The 20,533-nt window shown below is 42.7% G+C and overlaps 1 protein-coding gene across 2 annotated transcripts; it reads left to right on the forward strand.

Annotated features, from left to right (window-relative positions):
* Window positions 1-15,904: 15,904 nt before the first annotated feature.
* On the forward strand, window positions 15,905-20,081 carry Gpr88 (G protein-coupled receptor 88). 2 transcript variants are annotated; one of them, XM_087213196.1, is made up of 2 exons: window positions 15,905-16,590; window positions 16,993-20,081. In XM_087213196.1, exon 2 carries the CDS (start codon window positions 17,065-17,067, stop codon window positions 18,205-18,207), a length of 1,143 nt encoding a protein of 380 aa, XP_087069322.1. In that variant the 5' UTR covers window positions 15,905-16,590; window positions 16,993-17,064; the 3' UTR covers window positions 18,208-20,081. The 2 variants fall into 2 exon arrangements, with proteins under 2 accessions (XP_087069322.1, XP_004869190.1); XM_004869133.3 differs by having other exon boundaries at window positions 15,910-16,645.
* The last annotated feature ends 452 nt before the right edge of the window (window positions 20,082-20,533 follow it).

The raw sequence follows: 20,533 nt of genomic DNA on the forward strand, positions 1-20,533 counted from the left end.
ATCCCAGGACCACTCCTCGTTCTTGATTCTCTAGAAATACAGGACTCAGCATAGGGCTGCATGCACAGCTAAGATGTATTACAGTGAAAGAATACAAAGCAGAATCAGCAAAGGGAAGAGGCATATAGAATGATCTTAGAATGGCATGATCTTCCTTTGAGTCCTCTCCCAGGAGAGCCACACAGGACCCCTTAATCCCTGAGTTGTGACCACATGTGTGAAGCGTGGTCTACCAGGAAACTCATTAGAGATAAAGCATCCAATATTCATACTGAGGGCTGGCCATGTGGGCTGGCTAGATGGCTCTAGAACGAAACAAAATTCCAGACTCCCAGAAAGGAGGCAGATACTTACCATAAACCATATTGTTTGCAGAGCCTGGGCACAGTGAATTTGCCTTATCATTTAAAGGAAGGTTTATATCAGTGGAGGGGACTATGACCAGTTAGCTTCTGTGGCACAAGCCAAAGCCGGCCTTGCAAACAGGACAGCAATCCCAGGCCTGCTATTGAAACATTTTCCCATACTGCCTATATCTTAGTCAACCAATTTGGTAGTAACCAAAAGCATAGTTAAATTAATGTACACTTTTATTACACAAGATTAATCTAAAACCTCTATTTTCAGAAGATTTGTTTAAGGAGGGGAAGAGTTGTGATCTAAGAGATAGGAGCTTTTTTTTTGGACTCCAGTGCTCCAGAAGGGGGATAGTTCTGGTGTTGTTTTGTCTTTTTTTTGGTTTCTCTTTTTATTTTTATTTTTTGAGACAGGGTCTCAGTAAGATGCTAAATTGCCCAGGCTAGGCTCAAACTTCCTGCCTCAGCCTCCTGGAGGGGTGGGATTATAGGCATGTGCCACTACACTTGGATTTTTGTTTTTAAATGGGTAAATTTGGAAATGGCACAGCTTCCTTTTCTAAAAGGCCACAGTGGACACTACCATTCAGTGTCTCCAACACCCCAGTCACTCAAGCCAAACTAGAGCAGGGAAAACTCACCTAATCTTTGCCTTAAGAGATGAACTATGACTGGGGGTATAGCGCAGAGGTAGAACACTCACCTAGCATGTGCTAGGATCTGGGTTCAATTCCCAGCACTGTAAATTAAAAAAAAAAAAGAGGTGAGCTAGTCTAAAAATTTCCTCACAATATCTATGCCACCTACCCGTTATTTAACAAATAAAGGATAAAATGTAGGTTAGTGCAATTTTAAATATTATGGCTTTTTTAAATGTTAAGAAAGAATAGCTAAACATGATTGCAAGAAAGAGAATACTAAGGATCTTTTAAAAAGATGTACTTAAAAATATAAATTAAAATGATAAAATATTGATACATTTTAAGGGTAAAATATGGATACAAATTGATACATTTTGAAGGCTAAAATATTGATACATCTTAAAACTGAAATATTGATACAAAGTCATACATCTTAAGGCTGGAGTAAGATAATACTTATAGATTTGTAATATTTGGTGCATTGTCTGGCTCACAGTAATTATATAATTAAAATCTGCAAGTCTCAAGTCTACAGATGTCAAGCTGGCAATCCAAGGGGGATAATTTGGAAATGACAAAATGCCTCGCTCCTAGGTCTCATCCTTCGAATATTCTGGCTAGGATTTGACTCACAAGACCAGCGCTAGGCTGTTCACCCTTGAGATCGGGCTGGATGAACAGCCTGTGGGACCCCTTTAACTTTATCTGACAAGAATCCCTCTTACTAGGATGGTTAAAATTTTCTTGAATGTTTTAAACTTTACTTTTTATGTTTTAATCTTTTAAAGCCATGTCTCAAAATTTATTCTTACATTTTAAGTCACCTTCACGTGCTGCTTAGAGTCAGTCCTTTCAGTAGTCAGCTTGCTTTCCCCCTTCTTCAGGAAGCCTTTCACACTCTGGGTTTAGGAAAGCATAATTTTTTTTCTCTCTCACTAAGCTGTGACATCCTTAATTAAAATTGTATGTCTTTTATTGCTGTAACCTGGGTAACTGACACATAATAAGCATAGGTTTGACTTTGTTTCACTTCGCTTTTATTTTTTTCACAGAAATTTAGTGCTATGTAGATTCGTTTTCTTGGGTAGACCTCTAGCCTTTAGATCTAGAAGTCTGAGTGAAATATGGTTTGGCAAAGCTCTCTGCTGGGAGCAGACCTTTGAAGAGGCCTAATCAGAAAGGATTTGGGGAGATTTAATAGGCAGTTGCCTCTGCTGTGGGACTTGACTGACATGGAGAGAATTGACACAGCTGGAAAAGAATTGAAGGTAAGAACTCATATTTATTTACCCAGATTGGAAAGCTGACCATGGATTCATATTCATGAACTCATTCAGCATAGTTTATTGATAGGCTATCGTGGAGCAGCAGATAAAAAGTGATTAAGTTCATAGTCTGTAGAGAAGTCAGACACCTAAACAATGGGAGAAATAGTTGTTCAAAATTACAGTTATATGAGATGACTCATTCTAGATATCCAACATAGCACCTACAGTTGACAATACAATGCTGTGAATTTGAAAATTTGTGAAAAGGCTGATCTCATGTTGTGTTCTTGCATGCGTTCAGGGGTACAAGGAAACTTTTAGGAGTAACAGATATGTTTATTAACTTGATCTTGGTGACTATCACAGATGTATGAATATGTCCCCATTCATATAATTGTGTCTATTAAATTAAGGATTTTTATTAATATACCAATTATATTTAAAAATATCTATATGAATGGAAAGATGGTGTGCTTACAGTACCGCCAGTGTATCATTGTGAGAATGTCAGTTAGTCCCCAAATAAATTTACAAATTTATTGCAATTCCAATAAAAATTATAGAGTGGTGCTGAGACTTTACTACAGTTAAGCCAGAAGTTGGGGGCATGGGGCCTAAGATTTTAAAAAATTGTTTTAAGCTTTCCAGTTAATTTCTGACACATTGTAGGATTCTAAACCCACTAATACAGAGAAAGGGAAACAAAATTACTTCAGATGTTTTTCTTTTCCAATCTAAATTGCTTTCATGCTATTTATTGGGGAGGGGGTGAGTCAAGCTTTGTACCCATTTAGCACTGTATCTTTAATATAAGATTTTTATTGCTTCAGAGTAGCTTTTAAAATTGAGATTTGGGTTGAGAAATAATAGATTCACCCTCCCAGCGCATCTTTCTTTTCTTTTCTTTTTTTTTTTTTTCAGTGCATCTTTCTTGCTGGAGGGATTGTGCCAAGAACCATGGGCAATACAATGACATGGAGGTGTTTCCTCCATGCCTCCATCCATATCTTCAAGGACTTCACAGTTCTGTTAGCAAGCTGCATAATCATGTATTGGGTGATTTTTCTTGATTATGATAGAAAGTCAACCTTTGTTTAGGCAACAAAGTCTTGTGAGATCTAAGAAATGGTAAGTGCCTGGACCTCAATGTGGCTGGAACCAGGAGCTCCACACCAGCAGGATAACCCAGCCCTTTTTCTGGTGGTGGTAAACTTGTACATGTGGCCACATGTTGCATGTTGTTAAGCTTCAGTCACCTGGAGAGACACTGGCCTGCCTCTTAGTCCCAGCCTGACAGCCTTTGAGAGCCACTCGCATGCACCTCTGGACCAATCCATTGCCGCTAGACTGGGACAGAGGGGTTGGGAGGGGCTGGGCTCACAAAAGGACAGGGAACCCCCTCTGAAATCAAGTAAAAGATAGTGTTTTGAATAGGGGTTTTGGTTTTTAAAAGAGTGTGAGAATGGAGGATTTTGCTGGACAGACAATAGAAACATCTCCAACATATGTAGCAAAGAGCAAGACAGAGACTTTGTTGGACAGCACCAGAAAACAGTGTGGTATGGAATAACTGCTTTATCGCACCTGAGAGAAGTTTTTCTGAGATGGTTCTGTGTACGCACATTCTGACTTCCACTGCCTCAGGGGATTAGGGGGATTATTACCATGAAATGAGGGGGTGCATACAGAGGGTTTAGCACAGAGCCACTGCTACTCCACACCCTAACAAGTTGGATGTGCACGAGAATTTTTGCTGTTAGAGGGACAGTTCAGTGGCGATGTATAGTGCAGCAGAAATGGGGTGATGACCACAACTAAGTACCACGGTGTAATCCTCTAATATGCATTTAGCAGCTGCTTTTACAGGGGCTCTGAGGACTGTCCAGCAACCAGAGGCTTTTGAGGTTTATAAAATAAAGGGATATGCTCAGCAAAGGGCTTCTAGAAATTACCAATTTGCTTCTCACAATTTGCAGACAGCAGGAACCCTATTCCTGAGATGAGGAAAATAGAAATTGAGTAGTTTTTCTGATGACCGGTGATTGGCGTGATGAGGTAGAAATAGGATAAGAGCTCCTGGTTGTCTTGTATGTTTCCTAACCAACATAGTTTAGGTTTTAAATCACACAGTTTCTTAGATATTTCTTGTGTTATTTTGTTTGTGATTTTTTTCTCAGTCTTTCTCAACTCTAATTCACAAGGTGATAAATATAGCTAAGTGACTGAAAGTGTATGGTCATTTTTCCTCTCAGAATTATACAAGAGAGTTCATGCACACACACACACACACACACACACACACACACACACACACAGTGTACTGGTCTTTTAAACTAATTTGATTTATTCATGTAAAGTACCTGAAATAATTTGTAAGTGCAGCAGATAACCCTCTTCACAGGGTTCCTATTTCAATGAGATTGAAATATTCAAAAGCAGATTTAAAATAAAACTATATTAAACCTCTTACTGGAAAAAAAAAGTCATTTGTGGACAGAGACCAAGCCAAAGGAATCTTAGCTCAAACTGATTTTCCTGGAAAAGCTGAAAATGTAGTTCAGAAAAATGCCTTGGCCACTTTACAAATCAACACTCAAAAACTAACAAGCCCAGCCTAAATGTCTTGCGTGTCTTCGGGGATTTTCAGATTGCCTGCTTCTTGTTTAACAACAGAGCATGTTATAATCCCGAGTCTGGGGCTCAGCCAGCAGAACTGAACCAGACCTGATGGTTTCTACAGAGACCTTTCGATTAACTCAGAAAAGACAAATGTAGAGATATCTAAACCAATGGGACTAGAATAAGGAATCGTACTTAAGAAATGATCTCATAGCCCATTTGAAGAGAGCCACCTGTGTTAGGCTGTGGGACAACCTAGCACAAAGCACAGCTCCATCATTAAGGGTGTGATTTTGAGTAAATCATTGTCTTTGGGTTTCAATTTTCTTTTCATTAACGTAAGTTCAGATAGTGTTTTAGTCCATTCAGGCTGCTATAGCAAAATATCAAAAAACTGCACGTCTCATAAATGACAGAAACGTATTCCTCACAGCTCAGGAGGCTGAGAAGTCTCAGATTAAGGCACCAGTGGATTCAGTGTCAGGTGAGTGTCCACTTCCTGGTTCACAGAATCACAGAATCTGTCTTCTTACTGTGTTCTCCCATGGCAGAAATGGCAAGCCAGTGCTCCGAGGTGGTTTGTTTGTTTGTTTGTTTGTTTGAGGCAGAGTCTCACATTGTAGTTCAGGCTGGCCTTGAACTCACGGTGCTCCTCCTGCCTTAGCCTTCCTTCCAAGTGCTGGGATTGCAGGTATGTGCCACCATGCCCAGCTAAGGCCTCTTTCATACAGGCACCAACTCACCCACAGGAGCTCTCTCCTCATGACAATCATTTCCCCAAAGGCCCCACCTCCTAATAACACTTTGTACATTAGAATTTCAACATATGACTTTGGAGAGACACAGACATTCGGAGATGATATCCATGGTTCTTAACCTTTTTGAGAGTACAAACTCCTAGAGAAGTCTGCAAAATTCTTTAATATTTTCACCAGAAAAAAAAGACACAAGTACATGTTTTTTGCACACAAATGTTTAACATGTTTAGATGGATTTCCTAAGGCAGTGACTCTGGAAGGGGGTAGGAATTGGGTTTCATAAGCTCCTCTACTTGCAATTCAGATTCGTTCCAGCAAATCATGTCACTTTTTGACCTCCACTCTCCATTCATGTTGGGAATCACATTGTCACTAATATGTACAGCTTACTTATAGTAAATGCTGGTCACTTTGTCAAGCTGTTACCATAAATGTAATCATTATAAGACCCCTTAGAGATAAATGACATCTCCATCTTACAAATAACTTGCTCAGGGTCACAGAACTAATAACAAACAGACCCTAGACTTGACCCTGACCTCTTAATCTCTGTGGCAGGGTTTCTTAATCTTGGAACCGTGGGCATTTTAGGTCACATAATTCTTTATTGTGGGAGCTGTCCTGTGTGTTGTGAGATGCTTATCAGCATCCCTGGCCTCTACTCAGGTGCCAATAATATTTCCTCATCCAAGTTTTAAAACATGTCTTCAGAAGTTGCCAAATGTACACGGAGGAACAAAATCAAACCCAGTTGTGAAGCACTATCCTATGGTTCACTGCAACATTTATGCTGATATATGTATTCCTATTATAATAAGCTGCTGTTGGTGAGGTGAGGATATCATAACCTCTAAAGTCTCCTGGGGAAGAAGAAAAGGTAGGGATCATGATCGTAAAGTTTTGTATGCCTCTGAAAGATTTTAGGGTGGAACCAACTGCAAGTCATTTCCAGCTTCACTAATCCCTTAAAGTCATAACTTCTAAAAGCTCCACTGGTGGTCTTGTTTGTGATAGTGAATGTTCCTGTGCAATTGATTTTCTCCCAAATCTAGCTTTAAAAATGACATAAATATGTTGTTCCTTCAAAAAACCCAGTGTTTAAACAGGCCCATACCAACACAATTCTCAGTTGTGTAACCTCTGAGAGACCAAGAGAGGAGGAAATACAGCTGGAATTTGAAATGGGATTTGAGGTCGTCTCAGTGTTGTGGTTAGAGAGGCTGCTCTGTGGCTTGGTTAACAGCAAAGAGGGACGGCAACAGGAAACGAGCAGTTTTTCACTGCTAATATCCTTTGGTTTTCTGAAGTATGTGAGATAGTTACTATATCATGTTTTGGTGGCTCAAGAAATTCAGTACTGAGAAAGTTCATGCTAGATCCTGTCAGGAGTGGCATGGGATTCTGGGGGGCAGGGGGCGTTGATGTCATCAAAAATTGTTTACTCTGGTGGCATAAACCACAAGGATGTGGTTACAAAATACCCTTAAAGCAAATAATAACAATGCTTTGCTTCATGACTCCAAAGCTAGTTTATCTCTTGAGAAAGATAACAGGTTGGAATCTTGATCCCAATATGGAAGTTATCCAAAGGATCTATGCAGTCAGCTCATGTTTAAGCATGTGTCTGGCACTTGGATTAAAGAGACAGCCTATGGCTCACTTCACTTTTCACTTGGAGAAGGAGTGCCCAATACTTGGAAGCAGTGACACACTTACCGAAGAATCCCTGCAGGAGTTGAAATTTGAGCTCAGACGTGGGAGATGAAGAGAATGTAGCTGGGCAAGAGGGGGCCGGATTGTGGACAGACACAGAGGCAACCAAGGCTCAGGGTGCTCTCGACAAAGATGCCCGAATGGGAGAGCAGCAACAGATGGGACACAATTAGGGCTGGCAAGCTGCCCAGGATGGCTGGAGTAGACCTGCAGGAGGCAGGGGAAGGGTGTAGACGGCACGTGGAGCCTTATGCAGAGCTCTTTAAAGAATTCTGCAGACCTAGATACTTTTAGAGTCCCCATCACACATTACATGAAACATATTAATGTGAACCCCAGTTCCACATTAAAGTCATTTATAAATAATGGTGAGTTGAATTGCAGTTGACTAACAGTGTATTAATTTCTATTTTAAAGTTTTCCTTTTTCTTTCTGAACCCAGTGTCTTAGTCACAATCCTCATTTCTGAGACACAGTACCCAACACCTTCAGCTTGAAGGAGGAGAGGTTTATTTTGGCTCGTGTTTCAGTCTGTGGTCATCTGGCTCCAAGGCAGAGGGGCATGGTGGATGAAAAGCTGTTTATCATCAGGCAGGCAGGAAGCAGAGAGAGCGGGAGGAGTTGGGAAGGGAGATAAACGCTTCTAGGTCATGTTCCCAGTGCCCCACCTCCCACTAGGCCCCATGTCCTAGCAAGAAGTCAGCTGTATCACCCCATGGTTCAATCACCTTGCAAAAGCCCTGCTGATGAGCACATGAGGCCGTGGCGGGGGGCGTTCTTGATATAAATCGTAACATCCAGTAATTTTTATTTTCAGATGGCAAACATTTTACAGGGGACTTAAAAAGCTGGTAGGCACTAAGCACTGTGTTTATAGATCCCCCAGTGATAAAACAGTCTTGACCTCTGTGATATCAACCTGGAAATGGTACCCCTCTCACCCCCGTATTGAGTCTCCCTTCCTTCCTTCCCTCTTGAATTTTAGCAGGACATGTGACACTCAGCTAGAGTCTATTTCCTAGTGTCTTTTGCAGCAAGGTGTAGCCATGTGACCAAAGACTTTTTGCCATTGAGTTATGAGCAGGAATGATAGATGAAATTTTTAGGTCACATTCTTACAAAAGAGGCTGGCTGCCCTCATTCATTTTTCTTCATCTTTGTGGGCTGGAATGTGGACATGGTACGGGCCTAAAAACTTCAGCAAGGTAGATGAGAATAAACTTAGTAAGTGCCAAAGTCACCTGAAGAGCTTGTTGGAATAAGATCTCTGAGCCTCATTCTCAGAAATTCTGAGTCTTTGGGTCTGAGTCCTTTCTAACACATTCCCAAGTGGTTCTGATGCTGCTGTCCAGGGACTGCACTCTGAATCCTACTCCCCTAGGGGTAGGTGGAGTGGTGAGATAGGAGACATTTGCTTCCTAGTTACCTTGTAGGGTGGATCTGCCTTCCACCTGGACTTCTCATCTACCCCCACTGGAGAGAGAGAACGTACTATTTATCCTACTGAATCACTGTGGTTCTGGGTCTCCTTATTACAGTGGCCTATTCTACAGCAGCTGAGCCATACAAAGGAGATTAGACTTTACCACAGGAGGCACAGTGTACTGGCTGAGAGTGGGGCCAAATAACACATCCTTGAAGCCCAGCTCTGCCACCTCCTAGCTGGCTGATCTGAATTAACCTCTTTGTGATTTTCTCATTAAATGGATCTGAAGGACAAGGTTTCCTCTAGCTCGTTTCCTTTCCACACTATGTCCAGAATTCCCTGCCCAATGGCCATGACAGTGCTTACAAGATCTCAATGAACTACTCCGGCTTTGTCCTTCTGGTGGCTGCCTATGTCTCCCAGATACCACCCTCAGTCAGAGATGTTGCCAAAGGGGGCTGTGTGGCAGAATTCGGGTGAGACTTGGGGTATACTCCATTACACCTCTGGCCTCTCTGGCATGTGATGGCAGAGCAGAGGGTGGGGAGAGACAGGGTGGACTTTGGGCCAGTGACAAGCCCCTTAAATTGGCACATTCCAATAGCATGAAACAGCTTATGAGTCTCAGACTTCTAAGTTTGAGTCTAGATTTCCTGTTATTATGAAAGTATCTTTTTCAAGTTAGGAGAATAGGACATAATCTAGTTAGTAGTTCCATAGCTTAACTTCTGAGGATAGGATGTCTAGACATATGGTGTGTAGACTTTCACTTAACTTTTGCTCTGGCCTGCAAATTTAGGGGTAGGCCTGACTACCTGGTAAGCCAGCATAAGGATTAAGTGAAACAATTGATGAAAAATATTCAAAACAACACTTGCTACCAGTGATATGTCTGCAGTAACATAAGAAGAACGAGGCTTTTGACCCTCCGGAGAGCAACAGAGGCTTGAAGGGTTTTAAGCAGGATGATATCATTTGTTCATTACTTTTTACTACAAATATTGAGTAAGGGTCTACTCTGTGCCAGGCTTATTCTGGGAACTGTCAGTGATAGTAGCGAGTGAAACAAAGCTTTTTCCAAGGAAGGTACATTAAAGTGGAAGGTGGGGAGACAGATAAAAGTAAAAATATTTCTTTTGGGTGTCAGAAAATTCATTTTTGCTGGAGGCAAAAAGATGATGAGTAGAGGTCAGTTAAGAGCTTCTTGGTATAATCTGTAGAAGAGAGGATGGTTGTGTAATGCCAAATAGCAGAATCAATAGAGTTCAGTGAAAATATTTTAAAAACATTAACAATGTAAAATAACACATGGTTGATGAACATAGGGAATAAGAGAGAAAAGGAACCAAGATTGTCAGCTAGGATTCTTACTAAGGCATCAGGGTGATAATAGGGCCAGTAAGTGAGATTTGGAACATAACAAAAAGAAGGCCTATTTAGGAAAGAAAACGAGGGAATCAATTTTGGAAATTGAGGGTTTGAGGAGTCCACAGAACATCCAAGTGGAGATGATTTTATATATGGACAAGCCTTTGACCAATTGGCAAGATAACAGCTACCTTTCCCTAAGTCCTGATCTCTTGGGTCTGCAATTAAGGATTGCAGAGATTTTGCGGAAGACATATGGAAGCAGGAGTCAGGCTCTGTGGTGCTTAAGCTTAACTGTGTCAGTTTGATTGGCTTGGGAGCCACCTAGGGGATTAGTAAAGCACACTTCCAATTATGTCTGAGTAGGGCATGGAGGTGTGACCTTGGGTACTATGCTGTATATAGCCTTCTTCTCTGGCCCTGTTCCCTACTCTGCTACCTGCTTACCATGAACTAAGGATCTTTGCTCTGCCATGCCCTTCAGGTATGGTGTTTCTGCCTTGGAACTGGTTGACCATGGACTGAATGCCCTGAAACTGTGAACCAAATTAAACCTCTCCCCCTTTAAGTTGTGGGTTTTGGATATTGGGTCCCAGCAATGACAAAGCTAACTAATACAGCCTAGGAGACATTTTTATAATAGATAAGAAGCCTATGGTGAGCATTTCATAAGCCAGTTTATCTGATTTCACTTCACTCTTTTCATTTCTCTGTATTCTTCTGGCATCTAGCAAAGTTATATTTTAGTCAGCCCAGCTGATTTCAATCATATACAACAGAGGAAAGACTACCTGTTCACACTTGGGCCACAGTGTTGAGGGACCAGTGTTCCCTACCGTACTCCAAGGAATGGGTATTATTTATCTTTATATTTATGTCCAGCACACAATAGGGGCTCAATAAATTTCTGTGTGAATATATGCACAATAAGTTAAATAGTAGATGAATGGGTGGATATTCATTTTATTTGTACCATGCCTCCTTTTACAACATGTTGTAGGAAGCTTGCAGTTAAAATAAATACAATTATAATAAAATATCAATTGAAACACAAAAATAATTTTCTAGGAAAACAACCAAAATTTCCTAAGAAAAAGCTAAAACCTAAATAGACTAATAATCTTAAGAAAAATTAAAATGATAGTCAAAGGTTTCTGACTAAGAAATTGACCAGCCTCAGACAATTTATACTTAAGTTCCACAAAAGCTATAAATAGTTTTCCAGAAGAGAATAAGCCATCTTTAATTATATATTATCATTGCCCTTATACCACAAAAGGACAGCATAACAAATTAAATTAAGAGGGTTTCACTTATGATGAAAAAAGTCCTCAATAAAATATTAGCAAATAGAATCCTGCTGTCTGCTAAAAAGGATAATATTCCATAGTCAGACAGGGCTTATCACAGGAATACAAGATGACTCAACTTTTAAAAATATATCCAATGTAGCCTATTACAATAATAATTAGAGTTAAAAATCATTAATTTTATATAAAAACTCTTACTAGAATTAGTTATGTTCCTAACTTATAGACAACGTATCAGAAAACTACAAAAAACACTGAATTTGTGGTGAACTGTGAGAAACATTAGGTAATGTCATTAACCAAAGCAGTGGCTATGGGACAAAGAGCAGGATGAGGAGGGAGATAGAGATTTGGGAGGAACTAGAGGCCATTGAAGAGACTCTGAGGGTGGTCTGTAGGCAAGAGTGGAAGGCATGGAATGAGTTGAGGCCAATTAAGGTGAGAAGTGAACCAAGAGTAGAGCACAGGAATAGCAAATTAAGGGGGCCATGACACTTAGAAGGGAGCAGGCAGAGGAACAAGAAAAGAATAAAGAGCAGCCCACGAGGAAGCAGCAGTGAGGAGGAGTGTGTTATGACAGAGTCAAGGAAAAGAGAGCAAGGACTGCAGTCACTGGGTGGACTAATTAGAGGCTGCTGTTGACCTTAGGTAAAGCTGTGGTGAGAGCTAAAGCTGCATGTATGGGCCTTCAATAGGAGAAGAGGAAGTAAATGCAGCCAAAGAGCCCTTCTGCCACTATGTGTGTAGGCACCTTAAGAAGGAGTGAAGTTCAGAGGAAGCTTATTAGGTTCATTTGTGTAAGGCCAAAGGGAAGCAACCAGTGGAGAGCAAAGAGACTAAAGATACTTCAGAAAGGGGATGACGGATGGAGCCAGCTGCTGCTGCGGCCGGAGGAAGAGGTGTTCTTAAAAACCACCCCGTGTTTTACCATTGGTAAAAACCAAGATCATCTATGATGTCACCCATTCATCAACTCAAGAAGTATTTACTAAATAGCTAACATGTGCCAGACACTGTTCTGGGGCTGGAAGTAAAACAGAAAAAAATCTTTCTCTATACTATATAATTTTATACAAATTCAGTCAATTAAAACAAAAATGAAACTAAATCCCAAGACAAAAGTTTGCCCTATCATGCTGGGGCTGAAGGAGACATGTTTCTGGCAGAAGTACACGTGACTACAAGGCTTGGAGGCCTGCAGATGGGTCTGCTCCTTCTCAGAGGCAATGCATATACATAGTGGCAGCTATGACCTGAAATTCAAATACATACATCCTTTAGGACTAAGTTAAAGTGTATTTCAGTGACAAATTTTAACTGTAAGTGATTAGAGGAAATCTCCGGCAGACTCCTGGGCTTGATGTATTCAAAGCTTTAATAAGGACAAATGACAACAGGCAAATGGCAATGGCAAGTGCACCTCAGTCAATAAACCTGATATCCAAACCTTCAATTATCTGCACAGCAATTCACTGCTTCTTTTTTTGCACCCCATCTCTCAACTAATTCCACTGAGATACAGCTAAGCAGGCTTACATCCATCAGTTCATGCTTAGTGGTAGCCTCCATCAATGTCCTAAAGAGTCATTAACTAAATCACGGGTTTTACTGGTTTTGAAAGAGGAAAGTAGAGAAGGTGTATCCTAACTTGCACTCCGAAACACTACTTTTAGGGAGAGATTGTCATAAAACCCAGGGCTACATTACATGTTATGTAGTTGTGGTGTACGTCAAGGGTTTGAACTAGCAAGGAGATGGCAAATTAACGAGTAGAGAACCTGAAAAAGTTTGAACAGAAAGGGCCTCTGAAGCCATTGAGTGGAAACTTCTTATTTGACAAGATAAAAATAATTCATCACAAGGTCAGTTGATGGATGCCCCACTTAGAACTCAGGTGTCCTGCAACCCCATCTAGCATTTTTCCATTATGTCACATTACCATATTCCCTACTGAATCAAACTTTCAAATAAATGATTTTCCCAGTGAAAAATTGTTTATCATTGTGGAAACTATCCCATGGGGAATGGATAAATGAGCGCTGGTACCAAAATTTGACAGATTTGAACATCAGACTGTAAATTTCTAACAGATGGGTCCAACCTGCAGCCCACAATTTTTTTCTTTTGGCTTTCTTTGTAAATACAATGATAAGACAAGCATGGTTGCACTCACCTGTAATCTCAGCACTACTGAGGCTGAGGCAGGAGGATTGCTGAGAGTTCAAGGCCAGCCTGGACTACATACTGAGTTCAAGGCCAGCCTAAAGTAAATAGTGAGACCCTATTTCAAAAAAACAAAATCCCAAAACTATACTAAAGAATGTAAAAATAAAGAATATTTTGTTACTTATATATAGTAATTTATATACATAATAGGATATATTTTATATGTGGCTCAAGACAATTCCTTTTCAACCCCAGCCCACCCCAAAAAGGAAGAAAGCAAGCAGGCCACAGCTTGGACAAGGCTGCAAGTCATACCATAAGATAAAAAGTTCTACTAGCACAAACAATCAACAAGTGGGATCTCTTCTTATTAAAAAGCTTCTGCACAGCAAGAGAAACCATCAGCAGTGTGAAGAGACAACCCACAATGTGGGAAAATATCTTCACCTGCTTTTCCTCAGACAAAGGTCTACTGTCTCGAATCTATAAAGAACTTAAAAAGATCAGACCTCCCAAATTTAAAGATCCAATCCGAGAATGGGCATCTGAAAATAGCAAATAAACACATAAAAAAATGTTCAACATCACTGGTCATTCGAGAGATGCAAATGAAAACAACACTGAGATTCCAGATCACCCCAGAAAGAATGGCTGCTATCATGAAATCAACCAATAACAAATGCTGGTGGGGCTGTAGGGAAAGAGGAACCCTGCTCCACTGCTGGTAGGAGTGTAGACTGGTGCAAGCACTGTGGAAATCAGTATGGAGATACCTCAAAGAACTAGGACTGGAAGTCCCATTTGATCTTGCTATTCCACTGCTGGGGATCTTCCCCAAAGAATTAAAAGAATCATACCACAGTGATATATGTGCACCCATGTTCATAGCAGCACAGTTTGTAATAGCTAAAACTTAGAAGCAGCCCAAATCCCCATCAACTGGAGACTGGATAAAGAAAATGTGGGTTTTTTTTTTTTTATAAAATGGAGTACTACTCAGCCATAAAAAATGAGAAATTAGAGACATCTGTAGCTAAGTGGATGCTCATTAAGGCGATACTCTTCAGTGAAATAAATAGGACACACATGTATAAATACCGAATAGTTTCTCTGGTGTGAGAAACTGAAAGTGTAAATAAGGACTAAAATGTATAATAGGTAATGTGAAATAGGAAGAAAAGGGGCAAAGGGGAAGGAAGTGGGAGGGCTAGGGGAAAGGATAGAAGGGAATGGGATTAATATGAGAAAATGGAAAAATAGGAACAAAATCTTTGTAAATAGGGAGGACTGGAGGGGTTGAAGGGAGGGCTGGGCAAGGGTGAAAAATAAGAACCAAGAGAGACTATGTAAAGGTGAAAATTTCCAATGATGAATGTCATTATATTGTATACCTAAAATGTACCAATGATTAGAATGAATAATCGATAATGCAAAATAGGAAGAAAAGGTCCAAAGGGGTAGGGGTAGTGGGAGGCACAGGGGAAAGGAAAGAAGGGAAAGGAAAAATGATGAGAAATGGAAAAAATGGAAATAAAGTCTTTGTAAATAGGGAAGGATGGAGGGCGTGAAGGGAGGGCTAGGAATGGGGAAAAAATAAGAACCAAGATGCATTATGTAAAGGTACAATTCCCAATGAGAAATGTAATTGTGTCGAATACCTAAAATGTACCAATAAAAGAATTTAACATTAAAAAAAAAGATAAAAAGTTCTAAAATGGAAAGCCACTTTTGTTGCTAACACTAGGGATTCTTCAGGGCCCTTGCTTTCCCCCCGACATGCACTTTTAAAAATAATCAACTTCATATTTTAGAGCAGTTTTAGATTCCCAGCATATCTGAGCAGAAGGCACTGATTTCCGGTACCTCACACGCTGTCCCGGTTCCGACCCTCTCCACCAGTGGGGCACTTGTGATGGCGGATGGCGGGCACTGACTGACACAGAACTACACGCAGTCCACAGGAGGGTTCGCTCTTGCTGCTGCATATTCTGTGGGTTTGGACAAACTTATGACAGGTAGCCATTACTATAGTACCATACGGAGTGGTTTCCCTGTCTGAAAAATCCTATTCTCTGCCTATTCACTCCTTCCTCTGCCCTAACTCTGGTGACATCTACTTTCAATCTCCCTACCATTTATTTTTACCCTACAACCCCTTCTACCATTACTGAAATACAAGTTAAATTCTGGACAGGAATCTGGTAATGAGAATAAAACATTATGATTTAAATTACAGCTTGGAGAATTTCTGCAGGTAATTACCCATGCCTCTTCTCACCAAGGCGGCGGGGGGGGATTTCAATTAGAATATAAAGTAATTCTCCTTAAGACTGTGAGAAGGAAGAGACCAGTCCCGGGTATTGGGAGTGTATTTATTTCTGGGAAAAATCACCCGTCTAGAATGCATCAGACTGAGATGAAGTACACTGTGGGTATATTCAATTTAATTCTAAAGTCGAAGACAGAAAGAAGAAAGGGAAAATGAAGCAGAGTGAAAAATAAGGTGATGGAGAGAAAGAAAAGGAATCTTGTTAACTACAGGACTCTGAGCAAGATATTTTTCTTCCCTTTACAAGTTAGAAGCTATTGAATAATTCATCCCAAGCATGGAAAGGCTGTCTCGTCCCTGAGTGATGTATAACAGAGCAGGAGAGAGCTTCGAGTGGGTTCACCACATCAGCCAGCACTCTCGCTTCTGAGTGCAGGGCGCTCTCCTCTGGAGCTCAGCTTCTGCAGCCAAGCATCCTTGCTGCTGTGCTGCCTGCCCACCCGCCTGGGCATGCAGCCTGCCACTTTACTTTCTCCAGCCCTGCTGCCAGCCGAATAGTCTCCTGCAGCTGCTGCTTCCTGCCTGGGACCATGTGTGTGGATGCGGCTTGGGAGAAGCGGGGCACTTGCTCCTGGCACAGATCCCAGCAGAGCTTCTCCTGTTGATTTCTGGACCACAGATGCTGCTGCTGAGGAGGTATTTCCTGGCATCCCTCCCTCTGCCATCATCAAAGGACCGGCCCCAAGACAAGGTACCCTCCACCCTCCCTCTGGCACCTCCCCCACTTGGGGTATCTCTGCTTTCTCCTGCTAATTAGGGGTTCCAGTTGGCATGTGGTGAGTGGTGTGTGTGCGCGCGTGCTGTTGTGTCTTGGGGAAGAAGAGACTGTTCTTGGCATTGCTCTGTCCCAGGGCTTCCCAGGTGCCTGCCGAAGGCAGAGGCCTTTCCCTGGTACTGGAGACATTTCCGAGGCAGGCACCTGTCATCTGCCGCCCCCGTCCTCCTGGAGCTCCCTCTCCCCCCCTCCCCCAGCCCAGTATTCTGCTTCAGCCTTTGTGTCGGTGGCAGAGGGCTGAAGGGACGTCTTTGCCTTCCCAGCTGTCAAGTGTCAGGATGGGCAGCGCTGCAAGAAGCCGACGCTAGGGCGCGAGGTGCGAAGAGTTGGCCAGAATGACCAACTCCTCCTCCACGTCCACCTCCTCCACCACCGGGGAATCGCTGCTGCTGCTCTGTGAGGAAGAGGAGTCGTGGGCGGGCCGGCGCATCCCCGTGTCCCTCCTGTACTCGGGCTTGGCCATCGGGGGCACACTGGCCAACGGCATGGTCATCTATCTCGTGTCGTCCTTCCGAAAGCTGCAGACCACCAGCAACGCCTTCATCGTGAACGGCTGCGCCGCCGACCTCAGTGTCTGCGCCCTGTGGATGCCTCAGGAGGCGGTGTTGGGGCTGCTGCCCGCGGGCTCCGCGGAGCCCCCCGGGGACTGGGACGGCGCCGGGGGCAGCTACCGCCTACTGCGGGGCGGGCTGCTGGGCCTCGGGCTCACAGTGTCCCTCCTGTCCCACTGCCTCGTGGCTCTGAACCGCTACCTGCTCATCACCAGGGCGCCCGCCACCTACCAGGTGCTGTACCAGCGGCGCCACACGGCCGGGATGCTGGCGCTGTCCTGGGCGCTGGCCCTGGGCCTCGTGCTGCTGCTCCCGCCCTGGGCGCCTCGGCCCGGCTCCGCGCCCCCGCAGGTGCACTACCCCGCGCTGCTGGCGGCCGCCGCGCTGCTGGCGCAGACCGCGCTGCTGCTGCACTGCTACCTGGGCATCGTGCGCCGCGTGCGCGTCAGCGTCAAGCGGGTCAGTGTGCTCAACTTCCACCTGCTGCACCAGCTGCCCGGCTGCGCCGCCGCCGCCGCCGCCTTCCCGGCCGCCCCGCACGCGCCTGGCCCCGGCCCCGCGCAGGCCCAGCCGCTGCCGCCTGTGCTCCAGCCCCGGCGCGCGCAGCGGCGGCTCAGCGGCCTCTCGGTGCTGCTGCTGTGCTGCGTGTTCCTGCTGGCCACGCAGCCGCTAGTATGGGTGAGCCTGGCCAGCGGCTTCTCGCTGCCCGTGCCCTGGGGCGTGCAGGCGGCCAGCTGGCTGCTGTGCTGCGCGCTGTCCGCGCTCAACCCGCTCCTCTACACGTGGAGGAACGAGGAATTCCGCCGCTCCGTGCGCTCCGTCCTGCCGGGCGTCGGCGACGCGGCTGCAGCCGCCGCCGCCGCCACAGCGGTGCCCGCCATGTCCCAGGCACAGCTGGGCACCCGCGCCGCCGGCCAGCACTGGTGACCCGGCCGCCGCCCGGGTGAGCGAAGCGAGGGCCTTCCGAGGTCGCGGGCCACCCTCGCCTCCTCCCCGTGTGAGGTACCCCCTGCCCTGGCGAAGACTTCCTCCGGGAACCCAGATACACCCGCGCGAAGATTTCGCCCTCGACTCCCTGGTGTACCTGAGTCAAGGTCTTGCCCTAAATTGGGTCCCGAAGTCGTTTGTGGACGGTCACCTGATTTTCACTTTTGTTTCTGTATTTTAGAGACATTGTTAAGTCAACACACTGGAGACAGCGAGGGCTTGCAAACTGGCATTTAGAAGGAACGGGCTAATTTATTTCAACATTGTTTTTGCAAAAGCTTTCATAACATATTACCTTTCCTACCTTCGTCGTCTTAAGCGCCTTGAGTGTGCATGAGCCAAAGGACATAATATTGAGGAAGGGATAATTGTAGGAGTATTAGAAAGGAGGGTATCTTTGATGATGCTTCATTCTGTTTAGTCTTTGTAGATCAGCCTGGAAGACTGAAGCCACAGACAACCTGCGCAGCGCCGGTATTAACTGCCATTAAGACCTCAAGTCCTTTATTTTTAAAAGGGTTTTTATAAAGTTAAGTCATTCTTCAATGAGATAGAATCATAGCCAGTGAAGAAAAAGCCCCCAAATTTATTATTTTACATTGTTTCCACTTCTGAGATTAATGTTAGCATTGAGCATTAAATGAAAAATTTCCAGTTTGTTAATTGATGGTCAGAGCCAGAACACAAACAAGGGGGTTCTCTATTTTAGGTACCAATTTCACATTTTCTATAGCATGCACACTTGTTGCTACCCTCCTTTTGTAACCAATTGATTTGCCTTATGAGTGTAATTGCAGCTTTGAACATTCTGTACTATAATGGTTGCTAAGGAGAATAAGTCCGTCTGTTTTCTCTTTCACATTTAAAATATCTCAATGCACATGATATAATTAAACACTACTAATACCATAACTGCATAGCTAACATTAGCTGCTATTGCATGTTCCTAGATGCTAGAACTTATTTGGCATGTGGATACTAAAGCAATACCTATTAGACAAGGACAGTTTACTTCTTCCAGACACCAGAAGAAATGACCTTCAATTATTTGGGCGGAGACACAGAGACACCTCTGGCTACCTAGAGTTCTGCATGTCTTGATCTAACTTTTGAAAAAAAGCTCCCAGTTGGGACTTTGTCTCACAAATGGAGCCATAGTCAAGATGGGTCAATAATATGGTTTGGCTCTGCAAAGTCATCCATGCTCTTTCATGGTTTAAACAAGCCACACATTAGAGAGAAAGTAACACTGTTTTTATGTAGTTCATATATATTACCATGACATTCAACATCGGTATCACATCTATTGAAGGAAGTATAACTCAGCTATATACAATGAACAGTTCAAATGAGACTCTGTTCTCAAATGTATTATTTGAGGTTTGTCATTTTCATGTTTAGTTTACAAATTTTATTTAGGAACATTTGAAATGCAAAATGTAAAAAGTACTTTATAAAACTAAAATGGGAAGAAAGTAATTTTAATAACAACATATTAGGCTGCTAATTACATCAAATATGGAGCAAAATAGCTTCAATTAATTGTGTATTACAGAAACAAAAAGAGCTTGCTTTGCTGCACTCTTGGACATTTTAAGCCAGGATATTAGGAGCACTTGTGCATTTGAATAATTATGGAAGTGACAGAAGACCTTGTCATGTTTGTAGTAAAACAAAATAAATATGTTCATTGCCAATAATAAATCAGCAGTCATTTTATTATCAATCCCCTTTATGCATGCACCATTTCTCTCTGAAAAAGGTTTCATCTATTCCCTTTTTCCTTGATTCAGATATTAAAGTTCAGACAACTATTCTTCTGAGTTTTTTTTTTTTCCTTCTGTCTCTGGTTTTCTTGTGTACCCTCTTGAGGACATTAGAACAGAAGACAATGGTATTCCAAAGTACAAATGAGGGAAGTAACTTCTTTTTCCTGGCTGTAATTTTCAGTTTCTACAAGTATTTCTACCTTATGTAATTAAATAAGCTTCCTATGCCAGCATTAAGAAGAAATAGGCATAATTTCTTTTCTGTAAGTATGGAAAATGGGCTTTAATAACAGAGTTGAAGATTTTCTATTTTGGAAGACTGGGGAAACTTCTAAATCTCTATCAAAAAAGTCTTTTAATTGGACCTTTGTCTTTGTTTCTTATTGTGAGGAAGTGTAAGCAGTTTTGCTCAGGGTTCTTGTAGACATTTGTGACTTTCAAAAACAGATTTTCTAGTGTATTTCTGGTCTCTTGAAATGTTGCTGGTTAGCACTAGA

This window comes from Heterocephalus glaber, unplaced genomic scaffold (assembly GCF_053883595.1).
Source record: "Heterocephalus glaber isolate CG9 unplaced genomic scaffold, H.glaber_assembly_v1.0 deba00001442, whole genome shotgun sequence".
In the NCBI taxonomy this organism is placed as follows: domain Eukaryota; kingdom Metazoa; phylum Chordata; class Mammalia; order Rodentia; family Bathyergidae; genus Heterocephalus; species Heterocephalus glaber.